At 53.6% G+C, this 24,317-nt stretch overlaps 1 protein-coding gene across 1 annotated transcript; it reads right to left on the reverse strand.

Moving 5' to 3' along the window:
* Nucleotides 1-968: 968 nt before the first annotated feature.
* Nucleotides 969-22,335, reverse strand: ZW10 (zw10 kinetochore protein). Its single transcript, XM_090027418.1, has 16 exons — nt 22,187-22,335; nt 21,745-21,879; nt 17,992-18,093; nt 17,732-17,809; nt 17,416-17,575; nt 15,398-15,547; nt 14,130-14,321; nt 12,891-13,054; nt 11,983-12,165; nt 11,288-11,526; nt 9,175-9,246; nt 8,171-8,340; nt 6,912-7,042; nt 6,350-6,481; nt 4,693-4,895; nt 969-3,704 (listed from the first exon to the last, which is right to left on the reverse strand). Exons 1-16 carry the CDS (start codon nt 22,301-22,303, stop codon nt 3,584-3,586), a joined length of 2,349 nt encoding a protein of 782 aa, XP_089883544.1. The 5' UTR covers nt 22,304-22,335; the 3' UTR covers nt 969-3,583.
* Nucleotides 22,336-24,317: the final 1,982 nt, after the last annotated feature.

Consider the following 24,317-nt stretch of genomic DNA (forward strand, 5'->3'; position numbering starts at 1 on the left):
TGCTTTCTGCAGATCCCCCTCACACACTGGAAGCTAAAAAATATCTTCCTCTTCGTGGTGAAGGGGACATGTTTTTCAAGGAATTCAGGGCTTTCAGAAACTCTGCCGAAGCTGCTTCTGAAGGTCTCATGCATTTATTTGCACATCCTGCTACTTCTAAGAACAGGAAGGAAATCATATTGGCACTCACCTCCCCACGTACAGTCACGACAACTAGACGAAGAAAAACACTAAGTCAGAGGTGTGATTCAGGGCCCGGGAGAACACGTTACAAGAGACAGACCACACAGTGTTAATCAGCTTCAGCAAGTGGGCTGAAGGCTCTTAGCCAGCGTGAGGTGCGATTGCCTAAATCAAGATCTGCTGCACTGAGAAAAGTTATGCAGTTACTTACCGCCCAGCCACCGGGTTCTGACGTGCGCTGTCCACTGCCAGTGTGCACAGGTCTGTGTGTACAAGATCAGCTTCTTTCTGTCAGCAACGTCCTCTGGAGTTACGCCTGCACTCTGTTCGGAGGGGCCGTCTTCTAAGAAACGCGTCCGCTCAGAACTGGGATCACTGCAAAAGCACCCACTAGGCTCCACTGATGCTGGGCCAAAAAGGGACATCAAAGCTCCTTGTCCTCTCTAAACACAAACGTCCCAGGCCCATTCCTTAGCAGGCTGCCGTTGGGGCTTCCACGACTGCTTCTGCCCCACTTCCTCTGGCTTCCTTTGCTCTGGACTGTGGGCTGGCACCCCCTGAGAAGCACAGTGCTTCCCACGCTCCAGGCAGGACAGGACTCTCACCTGGCCACCCCAGCCGCCTCTGGCATGGAAGGACTGGAATACTCAGCAAGGGTGAACAACCAGACACAGCTGCCCTTGACCTGGCTGGGCTCCTGGCCCCCTGCCCCTCTAGTAGGCGTTCCCTCCCCTGTCTCTGTCTGGCCCTGTACCCCACCCCTCAGAGAGACACAGACATCGTGCTTGCTGGAAGGAATCACTTTATTAATTGCACGCAGTACAAGGAGGTATGGAGGGTGCTTCTTTGGACACAAGTCACCAGAGAGAGTTTCCAGCATCTGCAGCCAACAAGCACCAAGGCCCTGGGACTCCCTGGGGAGAGGGAGAGCAAGCTTCAGGCCCAGGGGGCTCACAGCAGGTCCCAACACATGCCCCAGGAGACAGCCCCTAGTAGCCCAGGCCCTCTGGCCTTCCCCTCATTCTGCACTTTGGGACCTCTCTGGGGGCTGGATGGCACCTGCACTGCTGGACACAGCACCAAGCCCTGACTGTCAGCCCCCTCCAAGCCCAGTGCACTGCACAGGGGAAGAACCGTCTCTGCTAGTGGGGTTGGACGTACCACCTAAAGCCCCCTCAGGGTGCTCCACTGACTCACACTGCACGAGGACTAGGCACAGAGAGGAGTGGGAGCACACATACTCACGCAGGCACCACCCCACCTGCACAGAGCCACCACACACATGGAGACCAGGCTGCACTAACACACCCGTGAGTACGCAGACACCCAGGTCACTCAGCCATGCTCAGACGTGGGGCAGCTCCCCAGAGCGAGCACCCACCACACTCCCCAGCCAAGTCAGACAGGGAGGTGCCCAGCCATGTCCAGTTCTCAGACAGGGAGGTGCCACGGGGAATGCACAAGGGGAGAAAAAACAGTAAAAAGCAACCACAACACAACTTTTTCCACCCTGCCAGAGGAGCCTGCTAGCTACCCACCCCAGGGCTGCTGCCTGATGGACACCTGGGCACTGACAGTGCTGCACAACAACACCTCACTTCGGGAAATAATACCAGCTGTCCTCTTCCACACCTCTCAGCCACAGCTCCTTCCTTTCCCTTCCCTGTCTTTTCCCTCCTACTGCCTCACTGACTAACTACCCCCAGTCCTCAACACCTCACCACCCAACTCTATGGCCAGAGCAGTGCTGCCCAGGAGCACTTACTGCTGGGACTTCTGGGATGCGAAACAACACACCTTATGCCTGGCATCTAGCTAACTAACTGCTCCACTGATCTGCCTCTATTGCCACCCAGGACACCCAGGAATTGGAAACCCCCCACCATAAGACACCACAAATACACACACCACCCCCTAGACAAGCTACCACATGCCTCCAGTCCTCCCTTTCTTGAGCTCCTATGCCACATGAGGCCACTTATTTTTTCTGCAGCTACTCTGTTGACTTGGCCATCTAGGTAGCTTGCAAGCCTGCTGCCACCGGCAGCAGCCGCAACGCCCCAGATATTCACCCCCACAAATGTCCCCTCTCCTGGTTACCACTGTAGGGACTGTAGACAAGGTGTGGGGACATTTCCCCCAACAGGAGTCCAACAGAGCACAGGACTACCACACACCAGGACTGTCACCCCATGAACCAGGAGGAGACACTTGTTTGCCTCACCCAGACAGAGGGAGGCCTGAGCATGCTATAGTTCCCCTGCCAGGTGACTTGGGGAGGGACATCTCTCCCCACCTGCTGCTCCTCAGGATCAGGGGGCGGAGGGTCAGGGGACTCCAGGCAGGCACCTCCACTCACGACTCCTCAGCCGCACCACTGGGCCAGCCTCCCTGCACACACAGCTCCACTCTCAAGCCCCCCCCAAGCCCCTCTCCCTAAGCACTCCCATGCAGAGGCAGACTCCTCCAGGGCAGAGCAGATGACTGCCAGGCACACACCACAAGCCAGGGAGGAGGCAGAAGGACCTGGCTTGCACACCTGAAAAGGCAAAACATGACTACACACTGCACAGGTGATTTAAGGCCACTCACCCTGGGAGACAGAAAGATCCCACCCTCGACCCCAGCCAGACAAGCCCCTGCCCACTGCACTCACAGCCACCTCTGGTGAAGTTCATTCAGGCACACACAACACTTACAGCCCACTACCTTGCCAGGCTTCCTGCCAACAAACATAGCCACTCCAGAGTGATGCCAGGCACCTGACCACCCGCGCCAAGATGCTCACCACTGCCAGGCCCCGGAGCACGAAGAGTGGGATAGCGAGGGACAACAGGGGGGCCCAATTCTCACTTTCACTGACAAAGCTGCATAGATAGTGAGCCCAGGAGTCAGACACATCACCCTACGGTATGCAGCTCCCCCACCAGCATAGCAAGAAATGCCACCACCCAGCACAGGATGGCAGCATCATCCTGTGCAGCCCCAAAACAGGAGCCTGGAGATAGGGATCTGTCGCTGTCCCTCAGTGGCAATGGTGGGAAGGAGCAGTCAAAAGGAGGGCAGGCAGGAACCCATACTGCTGCAGACCCCTGCCCCACAGGTGCAAAGCTCAGCCCCTAGGACAAGGACCCCCTCGCTGCAGAACAGGCCAATGGATGGAGCAGGAATTGAAAGTCCTGACACACGGTCCCCTTAGGTTGCCTGAGGTCCTGCCTCCTTCCACCGCTCCACGTAGACACGTGTGCCTGGCTGGGTTTCCCCTGCCACCGACCTCCAAGGAGCACCTGTGTACTGCTGAAATTAGGCAGTGCTAGAAAACCAGTTAGGGTCCAGGCTTTGTTCAGAACGGCCAGTTCCCAGGCCTGCAGGACCTGGGCGTGGCGCGGGGCAGGTGCGCTTATCTGATCTTGGCGAGAGCGGCGGCTCTCCTCTCCGTGTTCTGGAACAGGGCTCGGATCAGGCTCTTCACCTCCGCGGGGGAGAACTCCACTGCCAGGGGCCCTTTGCCGTCCGCCCACCTGCAAGGGAGCATGGCCAGCCAGTTACTGTTCAGAACAACCATGCCCACAGCTGTCTTTAGCCCCTGCCTAATCCCTTTTATGCCCCCGATCTATTTCTCCAGGCCTGGAGGCCCCCGAGGATGCCTTTCATCTAGGCTGCCCACCTCTGAGGGTGCTTCTGGCCTGCGTGCCCCTCTCCCAGCCAGGAACACCAGGCTCCATGCATTTACTGCTCCTGCAAGGATAAGGAACCAGCAGCAGCCACAGGAGCTCTAAGTGTTGCAAACAAGCAGGAGGTTAGAGGCATGCATCAGCATGACGCATGTGCCTTGACTCCATAATTTCCGTGGTCAGTTCCAGAGCTGGCAGCCATGAGCCAGGCCCCACTCTCCCCGCTACTCTTGCACAACAGAGCTCAAGGCTGCTATGCCAGCTTTTCCAGAGGGTCCAGGACAGTTCCTGTCCACCTCTGGGCTGCAGAGCTGGCTGGGGCGGCTCAGATGGGACTAGAGGGTCACATTTCATACTCCTTCCCATCTCCACCAGATATGAGCACTCTTTGCAAGGTGCCACTTGCAGACACAGGCAGGCCCCCTGAGGGAAACCACCTCCAGACTGGTCAGAGCCAGCCCCTCCCACAAAGCACAGGGCTATATTGGGGGGCCTCAGCAAAAAAACTGCTGGGCTTCACTTCAGTCTCACAGACAAGTCACAAATCACATGCCACCATCTCTTGGCTGGGCCCTTAGGGTGGGTGCTTCCACTCCTGCCACCAGCCAACACCTCTGGACAATGCCCGTCCTTCATCAAAAACTGCATGCGGCACATGAAGTCCAGATAACAAGGATGGAGGCTGGATGCAGGACCTATGCCTGCATTTTCCATTCCATTACCACCAGTCCCACTCTTCCACGCCCTAGATACAGACCCCTACCCCGGCCATGAACTCTCTACTACCTGTGCCACCCCAAGGGGACTCCTCCCGTATGACAGAATAGCTACTTACTGATCTACAATCTCCTGGAGATTGGCCTGCAGGATCAGCATCAGCTGCTTGAATGTCATCCAACGGTGCACATAGACAGGCACCTCCTCCTGGTACTTCCGATTCTCACTCTCATTGGGGAGTGGGGCAAACACCCGTGGCCCCTCCTCTGCCATGGTCCTGCACAGGGAGTGCAGCCGGTCTGCATCCTCTGCTGAGATGTCCTGAAGGCACGAGGAGAGAGACGGGGAGTGCTTATGTGCTCCCGCCTGTGCAGTGGCGGCACAGGCAGAAGAAGGGGCTTTGGGATCAGGCTGCATGGCCCAACCCCTCTCCCTGTGAATGGGCTCCTGCACACAAGACATGTGACAGGCCCTATTCTTTGCAGGGAGGTGTTAAGTGCACAGCTCAGAGCTGTAAGACATGCAGCAGCACATCATAATCCTTTGCTACAAACAGGGATTTCCTTTCCATCTATTCTTATGCATGCTGTCCTTGCATCACCTCCTGTGATGGACACCCAACCCTGGGACCCCAGAGGCAGAGGGCACTGCCACCAGACAAGTCGCACGCCTTAGCTGCATGCCTCTCAGCAACCAGCATCTACATAGGATGCAGGCAGATCTGTTGATAATGCACAGGGAAAAGTGGAGCGCTTGGACTCCAGGAAGGCCACCACAGCAGCACTGTTGCACAGTGTCTACAGTAGAGCAGCCTTACTTTATTGCAGGGGGGAATCCTTGAACAAAATGCCAGGGGACTGTCTGTCAGTGACATTGTCAGCTCCCTCACTGTAGCCCAGCATGGGCATTGCAGATTTGCCTGGGTCTTGAAGGAACTCTCACCACCATGCCCCTTTCACCAAGGCCCTGGGGCTACTCCCTGCTCCTAAACAAGGAGCCTACCAGGCAGCCTAGTAGGTTTTAGTGTCTCCTTGGGCCAGCACACAACTCACCTGAGCAGACACCTGGCACCTAGGAGCCACTCTACACAGCTACCTCCCTTAGTCCAACTTGCCCTGGCACCCACATTATATCCCGACACTGCTGAAATCTGTGCCACAGGTACCCAGATTAAATACAAGACTCCATGTGGTCAGGTCTCTTTCACTCTTCCAGAATTACACTGCACTCTGTCTAACCATCTGCGGCAATGGACTGCACTGGCCCTTTGGGAACAGGCTTAGGACTGTCAGAGGCAGTCGCTTTTAGATTCACACTTCGGTACAGCTGCATGGCAGGGGATGGGTCAGGTTGAGTCACTTGCAAGGGGTAGTGCCATTCCCCCAGCAATCAGACCTCAGGGTACTGCCTCCTGATCTCTGCTGCAGGTACCACCATCTCCATGTCAAAGCCACACTGTCCTCACCCTTTACTATGTCCCCAGGGAACTGGGTACCCCATCCAAAAGCATGGAACATCTCCTCTGGTGTGATCACCAGGCATCTTGCCCTTCCCTTCCATGGATTCAGGATTTCCTCCTCTCTGCAGGCTCAATGGGGCCCACGTTACAGACACCCAGATCACTCATATCACATTATACCTACTCATTACTTCCTTGGCAGACAACAGCACCTGAATCCTGACAGTTCATCTGCACAGTGACCACATATTCCAGGAGTTACATTTACACTTACGCGTTAGCCCTGGCATGCCCCACACCCGCCCTCGGTTCTTACCTCTAAGGCTGTGACTCGACTGATGATCTCCACGAGGGCTGTGTTCAGCAACGTCCCCATAGCTTTGCAGTACACAGTCGCTGGCAGCACATCCTGCCAGACTTTGCCCAGTCTCCTCAGCTGGTGCAACACCTGGGGATGGATGGGCCCCAGTTAGCCACAATTGCTGGTGCAGGCACCTGTGACTTCAGAGTGGCTCCTGTTACTAGAGTGACGTATCACACTTATCTCTGCGGCTAGTCACAATGCATTACTGCTCCCCTCAAAAATCTTAGGGTCACCACAAGACACCCAGTTTCCATTTTTGTCATTTGTGGGTATGACTTCACATTACAGCTGCCTTTCCCTTGGAAGTCAGTGGAAACAACACTGCCCCCATTCTATGTTCCACACAGACCACACAGCACCACCAAAGGATAGCAAGCAAAGGCTCTTGTCTCTCCTTGGCTAAACTTGACTTCCCTGCCTTGCATCAGTGCTGCAGTCTCATGACCCCTTTTTCACAGGGGACAACTGGCCTTTTGGTTAGGACCTGGGAAACCTGCCTCCTGGCACTGCTCACCTGCCTTATGGCTTTGTTGGCTGCAGCATAGTTTTCCTCATCATCCACATTGGAAAAATTCCTTGCGCTGGACAATCTCTCCAGGAGCTCCCCCTTCTGGGCACGCATCTGGGCCAGAAAGCACTCAATCCCTGGCGTGACAGGTGAGGGCAGAAGGAAACAATTATTTGCATGGGCAAAGACAAAGTCATCTCAGTCACCCCACCTGTACCTAGCATGTAAGAGCTCTCACAGCTCTGCTTCCCACAGTGCCAACAAATGACAAGGGGGCTAGACAGCAGCCTTACCACTGAGCGAGAGAGCTCTTAATCTTATTTGCACACTTCCCCATGTTCCAGTTCTTTAACTTCTGCCCAGACCCTAGAGCACCTGTTGTCCACCTTTCTGCAGGCAATGAACCCTTCTGCAGCACTTCTGCCACAGAACCCCCACCCCTATTCCTTACACTGCCACAGACTAGGTAACCTAGCATGGCCAGACATGTGTAGTGCGCCCTACTCTGCTGCTACCTCATGCTTTGGCTGGGACCCTAGTGACTTCTCACAGCACACCAAGGAGGTGCTGAATGCAGCTGGAACAGAGCTGAGCTACAGAACCATTTGTGGACTATAAGACAGGCCTCCAACATGCCCATGTAACTAAATCTCTGCCCAGGGAGTTGTCCCTGACACTGGGTGCTCCTACACACACGGTACAGCTGGAGAGCGCTGAGGACGGCTTCGTGCTTTCATGTCAACTTTTCAGGAGCCCTTCTGGTCAGTTAGAAGGGAGGCTGTGTATATAAAGCCACAGTGGCCCTGTGCCACTACAGGAAGGGCCCGGCCACTTCTGACGCTGGGTTTGGGTAGCCTTGCGGGTTATCCCCTAAGGCTACTCAAAGCCAGCACTCTGGGACAAGACTGTCTGTCTTGGCAGATGCAGAGATGGAAAGCTGCTGTAGACTGACATCACACTATAGAGGAACGCGTGTGCCCACTTGCTGTGCTCCCCTTAAAACATGACGCCATGAAGTAGTGATCAAGCTCACGATGATTGCGATGCCATTCTTCACCCTTGATTAAGTCTCACAAGCCCTCGGAAACCCCAACCCACCAATCCTGGGGTCTCATTGTGCCCAAGTGACTTCTCAGGCCTTCTCCATTTTCAAATGGCTGCTCCAATTACTGGCTGACAGAAAATGACAAAGGGCTTGGGAATAACTGCCAGGACAAGATGTACTTGGGTCAGCTGAAAGACTGCAATATTAGATGTGACATTACCGAGCCGCCGAAAACCAGGAACCAAATCCACAAATGTTGCCGCTCCATCGCACAGCATGCTGGTAAGGCGATATCGGAACTGGTGGCCCAGTGTCAGCAGGTGGTGAGCAATGTACATGCAATTGTTGTGGTGAATGGCAGCGAGCTGCGGCAGCTTCTGCAGGTTTTCTCTACCCGCGGGAGAAGGAAGAGAAACAAAGACCCATTAATTCTGTGCTAAGCCTAACCCTGACACTTCTGCACCCTCACCCTGGGCCAGATCCAGAAACAGAGGTGAGAGAGACATTTCAGTTTAGCCTGCAAGCAGGCCCAGGGCAGGCAGAGGAGAAACCTTCCCAGACAGGTCATACCAGGTAAGCAGGGCCCAGCTTCCTGAAACTCAGTTCTGGTTTTGTCCCTACTAATACTCCTTCCTGTAAGCAGAAACCAGGACCACACACCAGGAAACAGTCTCGTTGCCAGGCAAGAGCTGAAGGGTTACATGGCCTGAACCAAGGCCTGGAACTGGCTGAAAACCAGGTTGTTACCTCTACTATAATGAGCTAGATGCACAAAGTGTGCACAGCCATTCTACACCCCAGCAGGGACCCTGCTATTCAATGCCTGGCCAAAGCAGACTACTGTTCGTGTTGCAGAAATCCACTGTGCAAGCCTCATCTGTGGCTGGACCCCATTTGGACAAGATTTCCTACTGGGCTTCGTGATGCTTTTGTGACATTTGTAAAATATGCTGTGTACCAACAGAGCAGGCCACCAGGGTCCTACTCAGCTTCTCCTTGTTACAGGAATACACAGCCAGCTCCCTGTTCTGGGGTGCCAGACACTCAGACTCTCTTAGCAAATATTCTGCAGCAGCAAGGACCCTTTTCAAGAAACAGCACAAGCCTCCACCTGTCCAGCCACAAACCCATCAGACAAATGCCAAAACAGGTGCAACCATTATAAAAGGCCCGGCTTCCTTTTTAACGCAGGCATTTGGAGAGCATGGCACAAGCACCACTTACTTGTGGTAGGTTGGCACGACATCGTAGAACAGCTGGAAGATGTTTCGCACTGCGTAGAAGAGCTGTATACAACTGCAAAGGGAAAGAAAGGCTCCTGTTCAGCTTGCAGCTGGAAGTAACAGGGCATCTAGCTGGTCTTTACAGAGGTGCTAGGACTATGAAGCTGCAAATAACCCACAGAGCCCTGGGGGGGGGGTGTGGAGAGTGGGGTGGCTCTTATGTGCCTAGGTCAGTGAAGCACGTTCCATCAAGCATCCCAGCTGGCCTGCTGGTTGACAGCGCTAGATACCCCGTCCACAGCACCTTGCTTTTGGCTGCACTGCTTTTGGTTCATGTGACAACAGCAAGATGTTCACAAGAGCACTGCTGCAGCATAGTGCACTTACGGCCTCATCTCATATAAAAGGTAGGATTTGGATACAGGGTGTACAGACTGGTGCAGCTACCACATCTCCCTGCACTGCTACCTGGTCACCTAGCTGTACCAACAGTTTCCAGAGGCACTGCCGAGGGAGGCACATTCACTGTCTACAGCGTCTCAGCAGTAACCAGCACAGCTACATCTGCTGCCTACATCTCCTTCGTGGATGCACGTGGCACAAGCTGTAGCCACAGCAGCAGGCTTGGCTCACACTGGGTGCACGCTGGTCCTCCCCACCCCCTTTACTGTAACTGAACAATTATCTACCACCACACTCCGCAGAGTCAGGATGGTACTGAAGAGACAGGGACCAGCACAAGGCATAGACGCTGGCATTTACGAGTTGCACCTGAACTACAGTAGAACCCAGGAATCCTGCTTGCAGACTCACAGGCATCAGTTGCTGCCACCTGAGCACAGGCTCCTGGATGACAGCTCGGCAAGCACACGTGGCCTGGTAGTCACCACCAGGGCAAAGCTGTAGTCACAGACCTCTGGGCGGGTGACATGAGGCATATTGTTGAAGGTCAAACCCAGGGCTGTGCCAATGGGGAAGGGCGAATAATGCCCCAATCTTTTATTTACCGCGCCCACAACATGTATCCACCATCACCAGGCAACATATGTTGCCTCCAGGGTATAAGCTCCCTCCAGGCCTGCACGCTAATGCCCAGCCTCTTTCACACATCTGCCTCTTGCTCTTACCCAGCTCAGTCATATCTACCCAAGAACAACAAACACCATTCCCTGCCCTTCACACGCACAAAGGAGGAGTTGGCAGAATTGATTCTGTAAGTCACAATGTCAACAGACAGAAACACCTGAGCAGCCTTACAAAGGCTCCCCACAAAGCCATGTCACCCAGAGGGCAGGCAGCCAGTACTATGGGCACTCCTGGGTGCTCGGCAGCTGTGCCTGGAGGAGCCCTGTCAGACAGAGGCGTACTCTGGCCCTACAGACCAATGTCAGGAATAGACTATTAAAAAGCCTCTGGCACTGAGGAGTGGGAATTTTCCCCAATTAACACACACGAATGCACCTGCAACTTAAACCCCATTTGTCTGGCACCCAGTACATAGGAAACCCTCCCTCTCCAAAGGGGATGGTGGTCTCCAGCACGGGTAAGTTATAGAACTCGGTATGGCTGTCCCCTTGCAATATTCACATTGGGTCTCTGAAATGCACTGCTGCTTGGTATCCTTGGCCAGGTGTTAGGTACCAACACTGCATAACAGCAGGCAGGCCACACAAGACATGCCTGGCACCGATACCAGTGAACCGGTGCCTTTTCAATCCACAAGAGGTGCAGTTTTTGATACGTCAATAGCTACTCCAGTAAAAACCATGTGAGGAGACCTACTGCTTTCACTTTGGCCAGTTCAAGGAGATTGCAACTACAAATCAGCTGCGAACTGCTGCTATCCTCTGTGACTGACCACCCTACCTACCATGTGGTAAAAGTCCCCCCAGTGCTCCTGCAGCCACTCCTACAGTACTAGCATGTAGGATATACCTGGGGGGTTCAGCCTGTGGCTGGACACCTAGCAGCTCTCCTTTATGACTTTATCTCCATTCCCAAAACAACATTTTCCATCGTTTCAAATGCTTCCTATCTCACAACAGATCTCTTGTATGGTCCTCTGCACTGGGGTATCCCAGGGTCCAGTGCTCCCCCTAGCCCCTAGGTCTTACCACTGATCTGTGCTGGCTGTCGCTTCTGACAGCGTCTGATAAGCCAGCTCCATTAGTCTCTCCACTGACACACTGATGCGGCAGGCAGGCAGAGAGAACGTGTGCTGGCTCAGCTTGGTCTCATTTTCTAAGTTCACCATCTCGTTGCGCAGAGTTTTGGAGGCTTTTTGCATTTTCACATGATCCCCCGCCATGGGGTCAGGCAGTTCTGGCAATGCTACTGAAGACTCGGGTGTTATCTAAGGGAAAACGAGAGACACGTCATGCCCTGGAGCCTGCAACACGGGGACAGCACAAGGCGGATACGTAATGGACCACATAGTCCCTGCACGTGCTCCAGGCTGCAAACTCTGTGCGACTATATGCAAACTCCAGTGCTGGGCTCAGAAAACTAAATAACACTCAAAGTGGAAGAAGCAACACCTAGTAGGCAATGCTCTCTTCCATTTTCTTTCTGTTGCCACATGCACCCGACTGTTAGCCATCTCACACAGGGAAAACTTTCACACTTTTCATCCACTGCTTGTCAGCCCCTCATGCACCGGAGAGTTGCCTAAAGCTTCAGGACAAAGCTTCGCCTTGCAAAGTCTCCCCAGATAAAGAAAGGAGATCTAGCCTCCTTGAAACAATCTGCCCTTCCACGGCAACCAGTGTTCTTACAGATAAGTGAAATGGTATAATACAACAGCCAGCACCTTAACAGTGTTGTGGATTTCTGAGGTCATGAGGTCCCTGGCCGCCACTATCACGTCCTGGCACTTCTTGTTCGCAAAGTGGGCATTGACGTTCCGGGCGTATTTCAGCAAGTCTGTGGCGTCTCCTTTTAGAAAGCACATGCTCTTCAGGGCCTTTTCAAATTCCTCCGTGGATTTAATCACCTGCGAAGGAAGTGGCATACATCGGCAGCCTATGTTAATGTACAAAGCTATCGTACACTGATCAGCAGGGTCAGAGGTCAGGCTCTGGCTCTGAAACCCACACTCAGAGCTCTCACAGAAAAACTCTGAGTTTTGTGCTGAAGGCACTCGACCCTTTGGTATGCCATCCCAACATCCTCCTTATATGCCATGCACATCTATTGAGAAGGAAGGTACAACTCCTGGCTGAACAGCAGGAGGAGGCACCACAGGGCAGCTGGGGAGAGGAAGCAGCAGCAACGCAGGAGGAGCAGTGTTGATGGTTTGGCAACGTTCATCACTCTCCTGGCATCACAGCACAGCATGGAGCTGTCCAGTGCCTCCAGCACCCACGTATCCTCAAAACAGTGACTATGAGTCAGATACGCTGCCACAATTAATCTGCTAATGCCCTTGTTGTGAGCAGCTTCTTGACAAAAGCATGCTCAGCCTGGCTTCATCTGTGCTCAGGGACTCACTATTGCTCTCTGCACACAGCTAATTTTTGTGCCGGGGCACAGGAAAGGACACAACTTTAAGTAAAAACACTGGGTTATCAGCACAGCAGGGCAATGCACCACTGTGCAACCTCAAAGCCTCCTAGTGCAGCAGGGGACAGAGAGGATGAGAGCCAAGCCAGTTGCAATGACCACTGAGGCTGCCTTTCCTGACTTGGCACTACAGGAATTCTGAGGGCTGCATCCTACCTCCACATACTGCTCCAGTTTGTTGCTGTTTGTGGGAATCGAATATACCAGGCAGTCCTGGATGAGGCAGTCCGACAGCTCTTCCCAGATGATGTCACCTAGCACCTGTGCTAACACAGTGCGGCCATCCTTCTCACCTTCCACGCACTCATCCACAGGCATGTCTAGATCCAAGAGAAAGTAAATACATTTTCACCCGCCCTGTAGGACAGACCCTTCTGCAGTGCAATGAACTGGGAAAAGAAGCCGGTGCTGGTGCCACCTGCCATTTTTCACATCTGGGCCTGTGCTTGGTTTATCAAACTCCCTGTCACCAACAGATTTTGTGTAAAAGTGACCCTGTTTTGCTGGTGCATCTGCTGCACGAACGGCTTAGCCATGCTGGCACTAGTTAGTTGTATCTCAAAGCTGCACAGCTTATAGCAGGGGTGCCCACCCTGCAGTGAGACTGCCACGGGAGTACAGAGGTGGGAACAGACAGCACCTCTGTACTCCCGCAAAGCAGCATCTCGGGCAGGATAAGGGGATCAGAGTGGCTGTCAGGGAAGGTGCAGTGCCAACTTGAGGCATGCCAGCAAAAGGTTGGGGCCCCCTGGGTTAGAACAGGCTTCCAGCTCTGACAATCACATCCTGACATTTTACATGACAGTCCTGCCTTGGCTATACTGGTCAAACAAGAAAAACTGACCACAGAGGAGCATTCATTCTTAGAGTCTTTCAGCAGTAATCATATTTGAATTACTGTTTTACGCTTCTCCTTAGTGTTCCGAGTCATGGCACAAGCTGTCATTCTGGCCCTGTTTCCTCACGTCAGTGTCCCGGCTACTTTCCTCAAAGTCCATGACCCTAACACCACAATTTTCATAGACAGTCTCTTGTTTCCCATCTTCCTAGCCTTCCCCATCTGCCACACAGACTCAAAGAACAGAGGAGGCAAAGCTGCTTGTAGGCCCAGTTTTGTGCGACCCAAGGGCCTGGAAAACTTAGGGGGTCTCAACACAGGGGGAGCAACGTTTAGCTATGTGGCATCAATGCTGCCCTGAGCATTGCCACGCAGCTGCAAAGCAACCCTACAGCTCCCTGGGCAGGGCGCTGCTGCTCCAGTATTACAGGCACTCCTACACAAGACAGGCACTGCTGTGAACCATGGCTGGCTATTCTGAGGCCTCCGCTCCAGGCAGATGAGCCCGTTGTGGTGAGTGGAATCTCATGCTAACCCGCAGAGGGCAGACTACCTACTCAGCAGCTGTGTGTGGAGGACTTCGAGAACCAGCCTGATCTTGTCAAACACCTCTACTGGAGACGACGGCTCTGAATTAGGCTCTATAGTCTCAAACCGCAAGACGACCGCCTCAGGCTGCTCCGTGACTGAGGGCTGAAGGGATGGGTGAGAAATCAGTGGCTTGAGGATGCACTTCAGCAATAACTGGCCTGGGAAAGGAAGAGAAAGACCGCCTTAGGCATCAGCACTCTGTCTGACAAGCTTCTCGCTCGTGCAGGGATTAGCTATGATGGGCATCTCGCTCGCAAGATCGCGCTACAGGAAGATAGGGAGCCTTCCCTTGGGGCTACCATAATAACAGGGAGAGCTTGCACAGCAGCAGGCTTGGTTTGGCTTTGATGTGCTTCGTGCAAATAAACGTACTTGGGACCTCAGGCAATGAGGTGTTTCTAACAATCACATTATAACTAATTTACAAAATCAGCCTGGTGCTGGTACCTCAGCACCTGTCAGTGCTCGTCAACTGCTTTACTAGCACCTGTTATTGTAAGCCCCTGAGGCCACACGGAACCAGCAACAGTCTCAGTTCACGTAGATGAGGGGGCTACACCTGGAGGGGAGCTTTGCAGACCCAACCTAAGCAACCCATCAGGCTGCATAACCACTGGTCAGCACTGAACAACCTAACACTTTGATGGGGGGAAAAATACTTGTGGGAAAAGCCCCATTGTCAGAGAGATGTAAGGGGAGAACTTTAGCAGTCACGTTCAAGAGTGCTCCAATAGCAGAGGAGGACAGACAGCCTGCCAACACAGAAGCTAACATAGGCACATTTTCTGGACAGGTCGCATAGATAAAAGGGTATGACAGAAGGGAGTACCAGCCATTAGAAAACTTCAGGTATCTTGGTTCTGAGACATGCTACAGCTGGCCTGAGGGTCTTCTCTACTCGGGAACCTGCCCGCAGACAGAACCTCAAGGTGGGGAAAGCCAGCGAGGCAGGGAACCTGGGTGTGAGACAAGGGCCTGCTGGGTCCAGGGTCCAGGAGACCAACACCATGCCCAGAGAAGGGGAGGTAGTGGCTGGTTTTGCTCGCCTGGCAAGAAAACTGCTGGATTGTGTGACTGACCGGCCAGGCCAGCAACTGTACGCCTTCTTCCTCACCTTGTCCCTTTTGAGCCCCACTCCAACAGCATCTTGGAACAAACCCATACCCCACGAGCTGCCATCAGCTCCATTCCCACCAAAGCACCTTCCAACAGCTCACACAAGTATGTGACTTACCAAACAATTTAATCTTGGTGTGCAATTCTCCTAGGATGGCAAAAGCCTGGAGCACAGAAGCGACAGGTGAATCAGCAATTTCCTCCTCCTTCAGCAGCTTTGTGCACAAGTGCAGCTCTGTCTGCCTTGCTGACTCCAGAGTGATGAGCTCTAAAGAGAAAGAGCAGAACCACAATGGTTACAAGCACTAGGTTAAGACTCCAAAAAAGCCCAGGAGCTCTACTGGAGGCTGGGGTGATACCTTACCTGCCCACTTTCCACCTCCCCTTCTCCATGACCTCTGCATCTGAATTAAGAGTTTGATGCTACCGATCTCCAGGGCACCTGGCTCCCACCTCTGGCACAGTACCTTGTTGCATGCTGTTTGTGCTATTTTTTTATTGCAATTCTCAAGCAAAGGTTTCTCATTTCAAGTGCTGGGACACCTAGCCCCTTCCTGACCATCCTCTCCCTCCCTAAGATAACTCCAACAAGGTCAGGAGCTTGTTTTGATAAAAGCTAACAAGCACACTAACCTGAAAATGCCCTACTGTCTTAGGCATCTAAAGAGCCCTGCCAAAATTCCAGCTATAGGTACAAAAGGATCATTACTGTGCTCATTATTACCACAAACATCAGTGGATCTTATGCCCAGGCTGGCAAGCTTCTGCGATGAATTTGCAAGGCTAACTAACTTACAACTGTTTGGACTTTGGGATGTTTAATGAGCTACAGCTAGGTACAAGTTATAAAACCAAGGTGAATGACAGGCCTCCCAGAAGGGTGCAGCTCCTTCAGGAGAGTACATCCAGAACTAAGAGAGTACATCAAGGACTCGGTGAGCAACTGTTCACCAGGGCACCTGGGGGGAAAACCAGGAGTAATGGCAACAAACTCCTGGAAGACTGATTCAGGCTCAACATTAGGAAAAACTTCTTCACAGTCAGGGTGTCCAGACTGTGGAATAAGCTCCCTCCAGAGGTGGTGCAATCACCTACGCTGGAAATCTTTGAAAAAAGACTAGACAGTCACATTCTGGGGTTACCTAACCCCCCAGTTATCTTTCCTGCCTGGTGCAGGGGGCTGGACTTGATAATTTTCCGAGGTCCCTTCTGGCCTTACAATCGATGAATCTCCATTCAGGCGAGCTCTGCCTCAAATGACTGAACTGAAAACAACTCTGTCATCCTGCCCAGCCAAGGCTTGATCTGCACAGAGGCGTATGATTGCATACCTGCAAAGGGACTTGCTTCATGATGTATTCTAGAAGCAATAACAGCCCATGTACTAACAAATTGGTACCCTGACAGCCATGGTTCCAGCTACCAGTAGTTTTGCAAAATGACCCATGCTGTCATCTGACAACCTAATTCCAAACTTTACCTTAAATAAGTTGGCAGAAAATTATCCTCCCCACGTTATTCACAGCCCTAATTGTAGAGTTTCGTTCCAAACAACGCTTCATTACTCTACCGCTGTCTGACAGCCCTAGAATGGGAGTGTCCCAATGAACATGAGGAAGCCGGGTGTAACCAGCAGAACAAGTCTGTGCCAGCTGAGTTTTTTCACACTGACCTAACATTTCAGAGACCAATCTCAACTGAGAGCCTGCATCACTTTCCCAAACCCTTCAATCTGACACTGCCCCAGGTGGTTCTGAGGTACGTCTGAACCACAACCCTGTCACAGAAGACATGGGGAAAACGACAGCATCAAAACTCGGAAAGGAAATAGTGGGAAGTGCCCTGGTCTTTTTGGTGTCATTCCCTGGTCTATTTCTGAATGGACCAAAATAAACCTTTAAAGTAAAATTTAAAAGCTGCTGCATGCTTCAAACTGCCTGCAAAACACCGAAGATGCTTCCACGCAGAGCAAAATTCTACATAAGCTGCCTCTGGTGCGCCTGTTCAATTACATGTGCCGTCGGGGCAGGAGGAGCTACCTAAAGCCATGCAACTCAGCATCTTCACTAGCTTCTTTGGACTCGGTTTTCTCGCCAGGCACACTTGACCACCAAAACAAATCCAAATGATCAACACCTTTTGAAGGAGGAAGCTTCCACACCACCATTTTCTGCCATTCCTCTCCCAGCTGATAGAGCATGTTCTGGGTCTGCACCGTGAGCTCCATGCCTAGCGCTTTCAGGATCTTCAGCTCAAAGCCTTTGCGAGATTCCAGCAGCTTTAGGCTACTCCGTGCCTATCAGGAAAATGGAGATAGCTATGTACATAGAGAGGGGAACAAGGCAATGTGCTCGCTCCAATGGCATGTAAGCTTTTGACAATAAGAATCATTGGGTATTTACTGAAAACATTCACCAGCAAGTTCATTCTGCACACTTGGGAGGCATATTACCTTTTCCAACTGTTGAGCTGCAACAACATACTTCTTTTCCTGCAGCGCAGCATTATAGTCTTTAATAGCAGTATCAAACTGTAGGAATGAGATGTCATTGAACACAAATAAGTATCTGTCCTCAAATCATAGCTCACTTCTGAAAACAGCCCGATTAGACAGAAAATCTGCAGTCGTTTAAGGGCAACAGACAAAGAAATCAGAGCAGGGAAACAAAAGGTAAAGACAAATGCCTGGCTCTGAAGCTATCCCCTTCTTACCTCTTGAAGCTTTTTCAGCACACTCAGAATCAGTGTGTTGCGCTCCAACTGCTGCTTCAATTCACTGAATTCTGCAATGGCAACGTTCAGATCTCGCTGGACCTACAACAGCAGCACAGATGGGAGGCCTACATGAGTCCCACTACGTTCACCAAATGTTAGGATGGCATTTCTCTAAAAGCGACACCGACACAAAAACATCAAGTCCCTGGGTTAAATCTGAGCTGCATACAATTGAAAGAGCAAATTGCACCATATGGATCAGTCCATCTTATGCTCCAGAAAAGTCTAATACTATTTTTTCCCAACATTATTTTCAACACTTATACACACACACACCCTTGTACCTTAATGTGCCATGACCAGAGACCCTGGTTTTCTCTGATTTAAAAAAATCCCCAATTTTCAGTTTAAAAAAAATTATCCCACATCCACATTTTTCCAAAATAAAAATGCAACGCCACTACATGCAACGCCAGTGCTCGACCACCTGGGCGACAGCGATCATCGCCTGCTGGGATTCACCATCCAGCGCAGGGTGGCAAAGGCCTGCAGTAAGGCAGCAGCCCTAGATTTTAGGAGGGCGGACTTCAATGAGCTAAGGAGGATAGTTGGGGAAGCGCTGAGGTCCCGGGGGGGAGGGGAGCCAGGTGTTCAAGCAGAGTGGTCGCTCCTTAAGGAGACGATCCTCCAAGCCCAAAGGAAGGTAATCCCAACGAGGATCAAAGGGAGCAGGAGAGCACACAAGCCTCTGTGGCTCACCAAAAGCATCTGGGAATGTCTCCTTGCTAAAAAGGAGGCTTATACCCGGTGGAAAGAAGGGGTCACCACCAGGGAGGGCTATTCTGTAGTTGCTCGGGGATGTAGGGGGCCAGTTAGGAAGGCCAAGGCAGAGATGGAACTGGGACTGGCTTCCCAGATTAAGGACAATAAGAAGTCTTTTTTTAAATACGTAGGGGGTAAAAAGAAGGTCCTGGGTAATGTGGGGCCCTTGCAGGACGCGTTGGGAAACTTGGTCGTCACACCAGACGGCAAAGCTAACATGTTTAAAGATTTCTTTGCCTCCGTCTTCCTAAGTAGGGACCAGAACAGCCACCTCCCTGCTGGGCCCCCCTCAGGCCCTGGGGGAGGCACACCTGGGCCACGGGTTAGCGAGGATTTAGTTAGGGAGCTTCTGGAGGGGCTGGACGTATTCAAGTCAGCCGGTCCGGACGATCTCCACCCTAGAGTTCTAAAGGAACTGGCCGAGGTCATTGCAGGACCCCTGGCGCGGCTTTACGAGCACTCGTGGTGCTCTGGTGAGGTACCGGAGGACTGGAAGAGGCCAACGTGGTCCCCATCTTCAAAAAAGGCAGGAAGGAGGACCCGGGAAACTATAGGCTGGTTAGTCTCACCTCGATCCTAGGCAAGCTGTTCGAGAAAATTATGCGGGCACACATCTAGGAGAGGCCAGCAGGGGACTGCGTGCTTAGGGGCAACCAGCACGGGTTCATCAGTGGCAGGTCCTGTCAGACAAACCTGGCGGCCTTTTACGATCAGATCACCAGATCGTTAGACGCAGGGGTAGCAGTGGATATAATCTTCCTGGACTTCCAGAAGGTTTTTGACACTGTCTCTCACCCTGTTCTCATTAAGAAACGGGGGGGCTGTGGTGTCGACACCCACACAGTCACATGGGTCGCCAACTGGCTGGAGGGCCGCACCCAGAGGGTGGTGGTGGATGGGTCCTTCTCAACCTGGAGGGAGGTGGGCAGTGGGGTCCCCCAGGGCTCGGTCCTCGGGTCTGCACTGTTCAACATCTTCATCAGTGATTTGGACGAGGGGGTAAAAAGCACCTGTTCAAATTTGCTGATGACACTAAGATGTGGGGGGACGTGGGTACATTGGAAGCATGCAACAGGCTACAATCAGACCTCGACAGGTTACAAGGGTGGGCGGACGAGAATAGGATGGGTTTCAACACAGACAAGTGCAAGGTGATGCACCTCGGGAGGAACAACCGGCACCATACCTACAGGCTGGGGAACTCCCCTCTTGTCAACGTGGAGACGGAAAGGGATCTGGGGGTCATCACTGACTCCAAGATGAACATGGGCCGGCAGTGTGGGGAGGCAGTCAGGAAAGCCAACTGCACCTTGTCCTGCATCCACAGATGCATCTCGAGCAGGTCCAGGGCGGTGATCCTCCCCCTCTATGCGGCACTGGTCAGGCCGCAGCTGGCGCATTGCGTCCAATTCTGGGCGCCGCACTTCAAGAGGGATGTCGACAGCATGGAGAGGGCCCAGAGGAGGGTCACTCGTATGATCAGGGGACAACAGGGCAGGCCCTATGAGGACAGGCAGCGGGACCTGAACCTGTTCAGCCTCCACAAGAGAAGGCTGAGGGGAGATCTTGTGGCCTGTTATAAACTAGTCAGGAGGGATCAGCAGGCATTGGGGAAGTCACTTTCCTCGAGCACTGCCAGGAGTGACCAGGAATAATGGTCACAAGCTGGCAGAGGGTAGGTTTAGGTTAGATATCAGGAGGCGCTACTTCACAGTCAGGGTGGCTCGGGTCTGGAACCAGCTTCCAAGAGAAGTGGTGCTGGCTCCTACCCTGGGGGTGTTTAAGAGGAGACTAGATGAACATCTTGCTGGGGTCATTTGACCCCAGTACTCTTTCCTGCCATGGCAGGGGGTCGGACTAGAAGATCTGCTCAGGTCCCTTCCAACCCTACAAACTATGAAACTATAGATATCTATGCATTAGTGGTGTTTCATTTTAAATCACAGAAAAATGTGGATTATGGGTTACTTTTTATAAACTAAACGTTGGGGATTTTTTTTTTAAATCAGCGAAAACCAGGATCTCTGGCCATGACACACTGCAGGTTTTATCTATTGAAACGAGGAGTGAAGTCCCTGTGACAGGCTCCAGTTTATAGTCAAGGGGACGTGCTGATATGTTTCAACTTTTCCGCTAATCTCCAAACTCAAAAAAAGATTAATCCTCTGCAGGACTGAACCCAAACCACTGGTGTATTACAAGGTGAAACTGAGCATAGATGAGTGAAACCGACTTCAGTGCTGTCGCTGTCCAAATCTGAAATGCAACCTAAAAATTAGGCAGTATATGTGGCAAGGAGCTCGGGGAGCGCTTAGGAAGCTGTCCTTTTCCATTCGGCAACAGACCAGGCAGTATGTGACATCTTGTGATCGTTAACCTGGTCACGCTCCTTGTCAAGGGAAAGAACCAGACTCTATCAGACCCTTCCTAACACACATCAGCACCAAGGTCAGGGAGAACTCAAAGGGCCCAGCATGGACAGTGCAAGACTAGTCTTTGTGGGCATCGCTGGTAGGGGACAGGGCAGGAAAGCAACCTTGCAGTCAACACAATCTTCTGCGATGCAGAAAGGCCTGAGTTTGGGTCCCAATGCCACCAACAAGCACCGCGTAACCTCAGCCACCTCGCTGCATCTCTCTGTGCCTCAGTTTCCCGGGCAGCAGAGCAGAGTTGATCCTTCCCGATCGCACTTAATGGTGCGTTACACAAACGCTGGCAACAAGCACGGGGCGGAGCGTGAAAGCAACGAAGGAGCTCGGCCCCTTGCTGACAGTGCAAGGCGGCTGCCTCAGCACAGCACCAGGCTCGGCGCGCGCCCGGCGGGGCAAGGACACAGGGGCGCCACCCTGCAGCTGCGGGTCAGGCCTCCTGCGCCTGCCCCTGGGCTGGGCACCGCCTTGAGCTGCCTGACCCGGCGCCGCACGTCACCTCGTTATTGATCTGGGCCCTGAGCAGGTCGATGCTGCCGCACAGCCGGTCCACCTGGGCCGCCAGCTCCTCGGCGCTCTGCAGGCTGGGCAGGAACTCGCTGTACTTCTTCTGGATCATGGTGCACACCTCGCCCTGCAGCAGGGGAAGCCACGGAGAGGGGGGTCAGGATCGGGACCCCCTACTGCAATCAAGGCCCCCCCAAAACCCCTACCCCACACGGTCCCTCCTCCACTACTGCCCCCCTCCCCCACTCAAATCAATGTCCCCCCAAAACCCCTGCCCCTTCTCCACTCCTGCCCCCCACCACCGCCCCTCCTCCACAGCTGCCCCCCTCCCCACTCCAATCCCCCCAAAACCCCTGCCCCGCCCCCACTCCAATCAAGCCCCCCAACCCTGCCCCGCCCCCTGTCCCGCACTCGTGCCCCGCCCCCGCGCGCACCTTGAGCTCGTCGACGCGTCGCGAGAGGCGGGCGAGGCGGGCGCCCAGGTCCTCCTTCTCCAGCCGGCCCGAGTGTGCCAGCACGGCGGCCACGAGTGACGGCGACACGGCCGCCATGACCTCCCCCTCCGCCCTCCCGCGCGCGCGGTGCACCACGGGAAGGCGCGCTGCCCGGCATGCCCCGCACCGGGACTACCGCTCCCAGCAGGCAGCGCGCCGCGCGCCCTACGGACCGCCGCTGCAGTCAGAATACCGCCGCTTTGCTGCTTTTTTTTTTTTTTTTTTTTTTGCCTGGGACAGCAGGGTGGGGGGTGGGAAGTGGCGGGGGAAGCTTATTCTTGCCTCTTGGCTTTTTTTCCAGCAGGAGCTGCCCCTGTGCTCGAGTTTTGCTGGGAAAAGCCCCCAGTGCCTGCCCTGGGACAGGTGGCAGGGAGGGAGGTGGGCATGGGCCTTCCCCACACCAGCACCCCTGGGCGCCACATGCTCCGTCTGCAGCTGGCGCTTGCGTCGTGTCTGGACGCGGTTGTGGGCAGCACCGGGTTTTCCCACCTCGAAGCACTTGCCTGCACTTGGGCGTCGTGTATAATTAACTTTCACCCACCGCCCGAGCCGCCTTTTCCTGCCCGCACGCCTGCATTCGCTTTGCCCTCCACCCCCGCCACTGGGCACCTCGCATTACGAGCAGGCCAGGATCCGTCCCGCACTGTCTCCTTCGCCGGTCAGTCTGCTCTGTCCTTTCCCTTGCCACAAACACCCTCGCTGTCTGGTCGAGACCACCTTTGCTACCTGCTGGATGCAGCAGCAGGGTCACAAGACGCCAGGGGACCCCCGAGCTGGCGCCGGGCCCTGATGCAGCCGTGTCCCTGCTTGCACCACTCAGCAGAGCGGACAGAGGAAGGGGAAAAGCCCTGTGAGGTTTTCGGTTGAGTTCGACGTTTTGATTTTCTTACTGCATGGACAGAAAAGTCGCTCCAGGCCCGAAACCCTGGACATTTTGACGGTCTCTTCGTTACAACGATTGCTTGGAGCAGCTCCTTCCCACAGCAGGGGCTGGTTTCACTGGCAGCACCAGTGAGAGGGCCAGGGGCTGGAAAGCACCCCGCGTGCGTCTCCCCACCTGGGCACAGAGGACCAGGGGCTGGGACACCGTGCAGCTCAGCGCCCGTACCGTAGCCGCATGCCAGGCGGGTTCATCTCCTATCGTGTGCTGCAGCCGCCAGCGCAATTAAATGCTAAAAATAGCTCCCACTCGACATGGGATCAGGAAGCAGTAACTAGGGCTCTTTGGGGCTGATTGCACCATATTTGAGCTAATCCCAGGAGGAGCATGACAAGGAGCATGTGATGGAGATAATGCCTCGAAGCAATCTCCCTTTTTATGAAATGCCGGTGACGGAAACAACTTAACCCGCTTCCCCATTACACAACCACAGAGACGCTCGCGGGGGAACAGCTGTCTGCCCCGCTCCGCACCGCCTGCGTCTGCCAGGGATGCAGGCGATGCAGAGTTCATCTGGACGTCTAGCTGCACTTACAAGGCTCCTAGCATGCAAGGACAACAAATATCCCTGCTAATACATGCAGCGGCTGTGTCTCCCTCACATTTTGGCAGGGGACTTGCCAGTCTTGGGCTATGTAATCATCCAGCTTTCCTCCTCGTCTTCCCCACGGTTGGATGCTGTCCTCCGGTGCCTGCATTTTCCTCCGTGACCGTTTCTTAAACCAGTGCAGGAGACATAAACCCCTGCAGCCCGCAAGACTCCTGCTCTAGCCTGGCAGCCAGACCTGACATAGGACTGAAGCTGCCCCCACCCAGCAAACTCAGTCCAAAGGCTTTAGGTGCGAACCAACACGGTGAGCTGCTTGCAGGCTGGAAGCCGTCCTCTGCTGTTCCTCCATGTCAGATTGGTTCATTCGGTTCGAGCGCCAGCTCTGCCATCAAACAGGGTGAAGGGAAAAGGAAAAACCTGCTCCCTCTATAAGCAGAAGGACAAGTGCTGAGTGCATTCCCAGGCCCGGGAGAGGTGCCAGGTGGGAGTGCAGAAGTTTGGGTTATTTGTACAAGGCTGCAGAACAAACCCAGCAGCTGTGAGCTTCCCCCACCCTGTCACTGCCCCAACCTCTTCCTCTG

This window comes from Crocodylus siamensis, chromosome 14 (assembly GCF_052110815.1).
Source record: "Crocodylus siamensis isolate JL-2025a chromosome 14, ASM5211081v1, whole genome shotgun sequence".
NCBI lineage: Eukaryota > Metazoa > Chordata > Crocodylia > Crocodylidae > Crocodylus > Crocodylus siamensis.

Bases quoted from the DNA above. Each gene is read 5' to 3' on its own strand.
- ZW10 (XM_090027418.1), bottom strand. From the start codon at position 22,303: ATGGCGGCCGTGTCGCCGTCACTCGTGGCCGCCGTGCTGGCACACTCG. The intron at 17,810-17,991 runs GTAAGAAGGGGA...TCATTCCTACAG, and splicing joins TGCTGAAAAAGCTTCAAGAG to TTTGATACTGCTATTAAAGA. The intron at 9,247-11,287 runs GTAAGACCTAGG...TTCCCTTTGCAG, and splicing joins ACAGCCAGCACAGATCAGTG to TTGTATACAGCTCTTCTACG.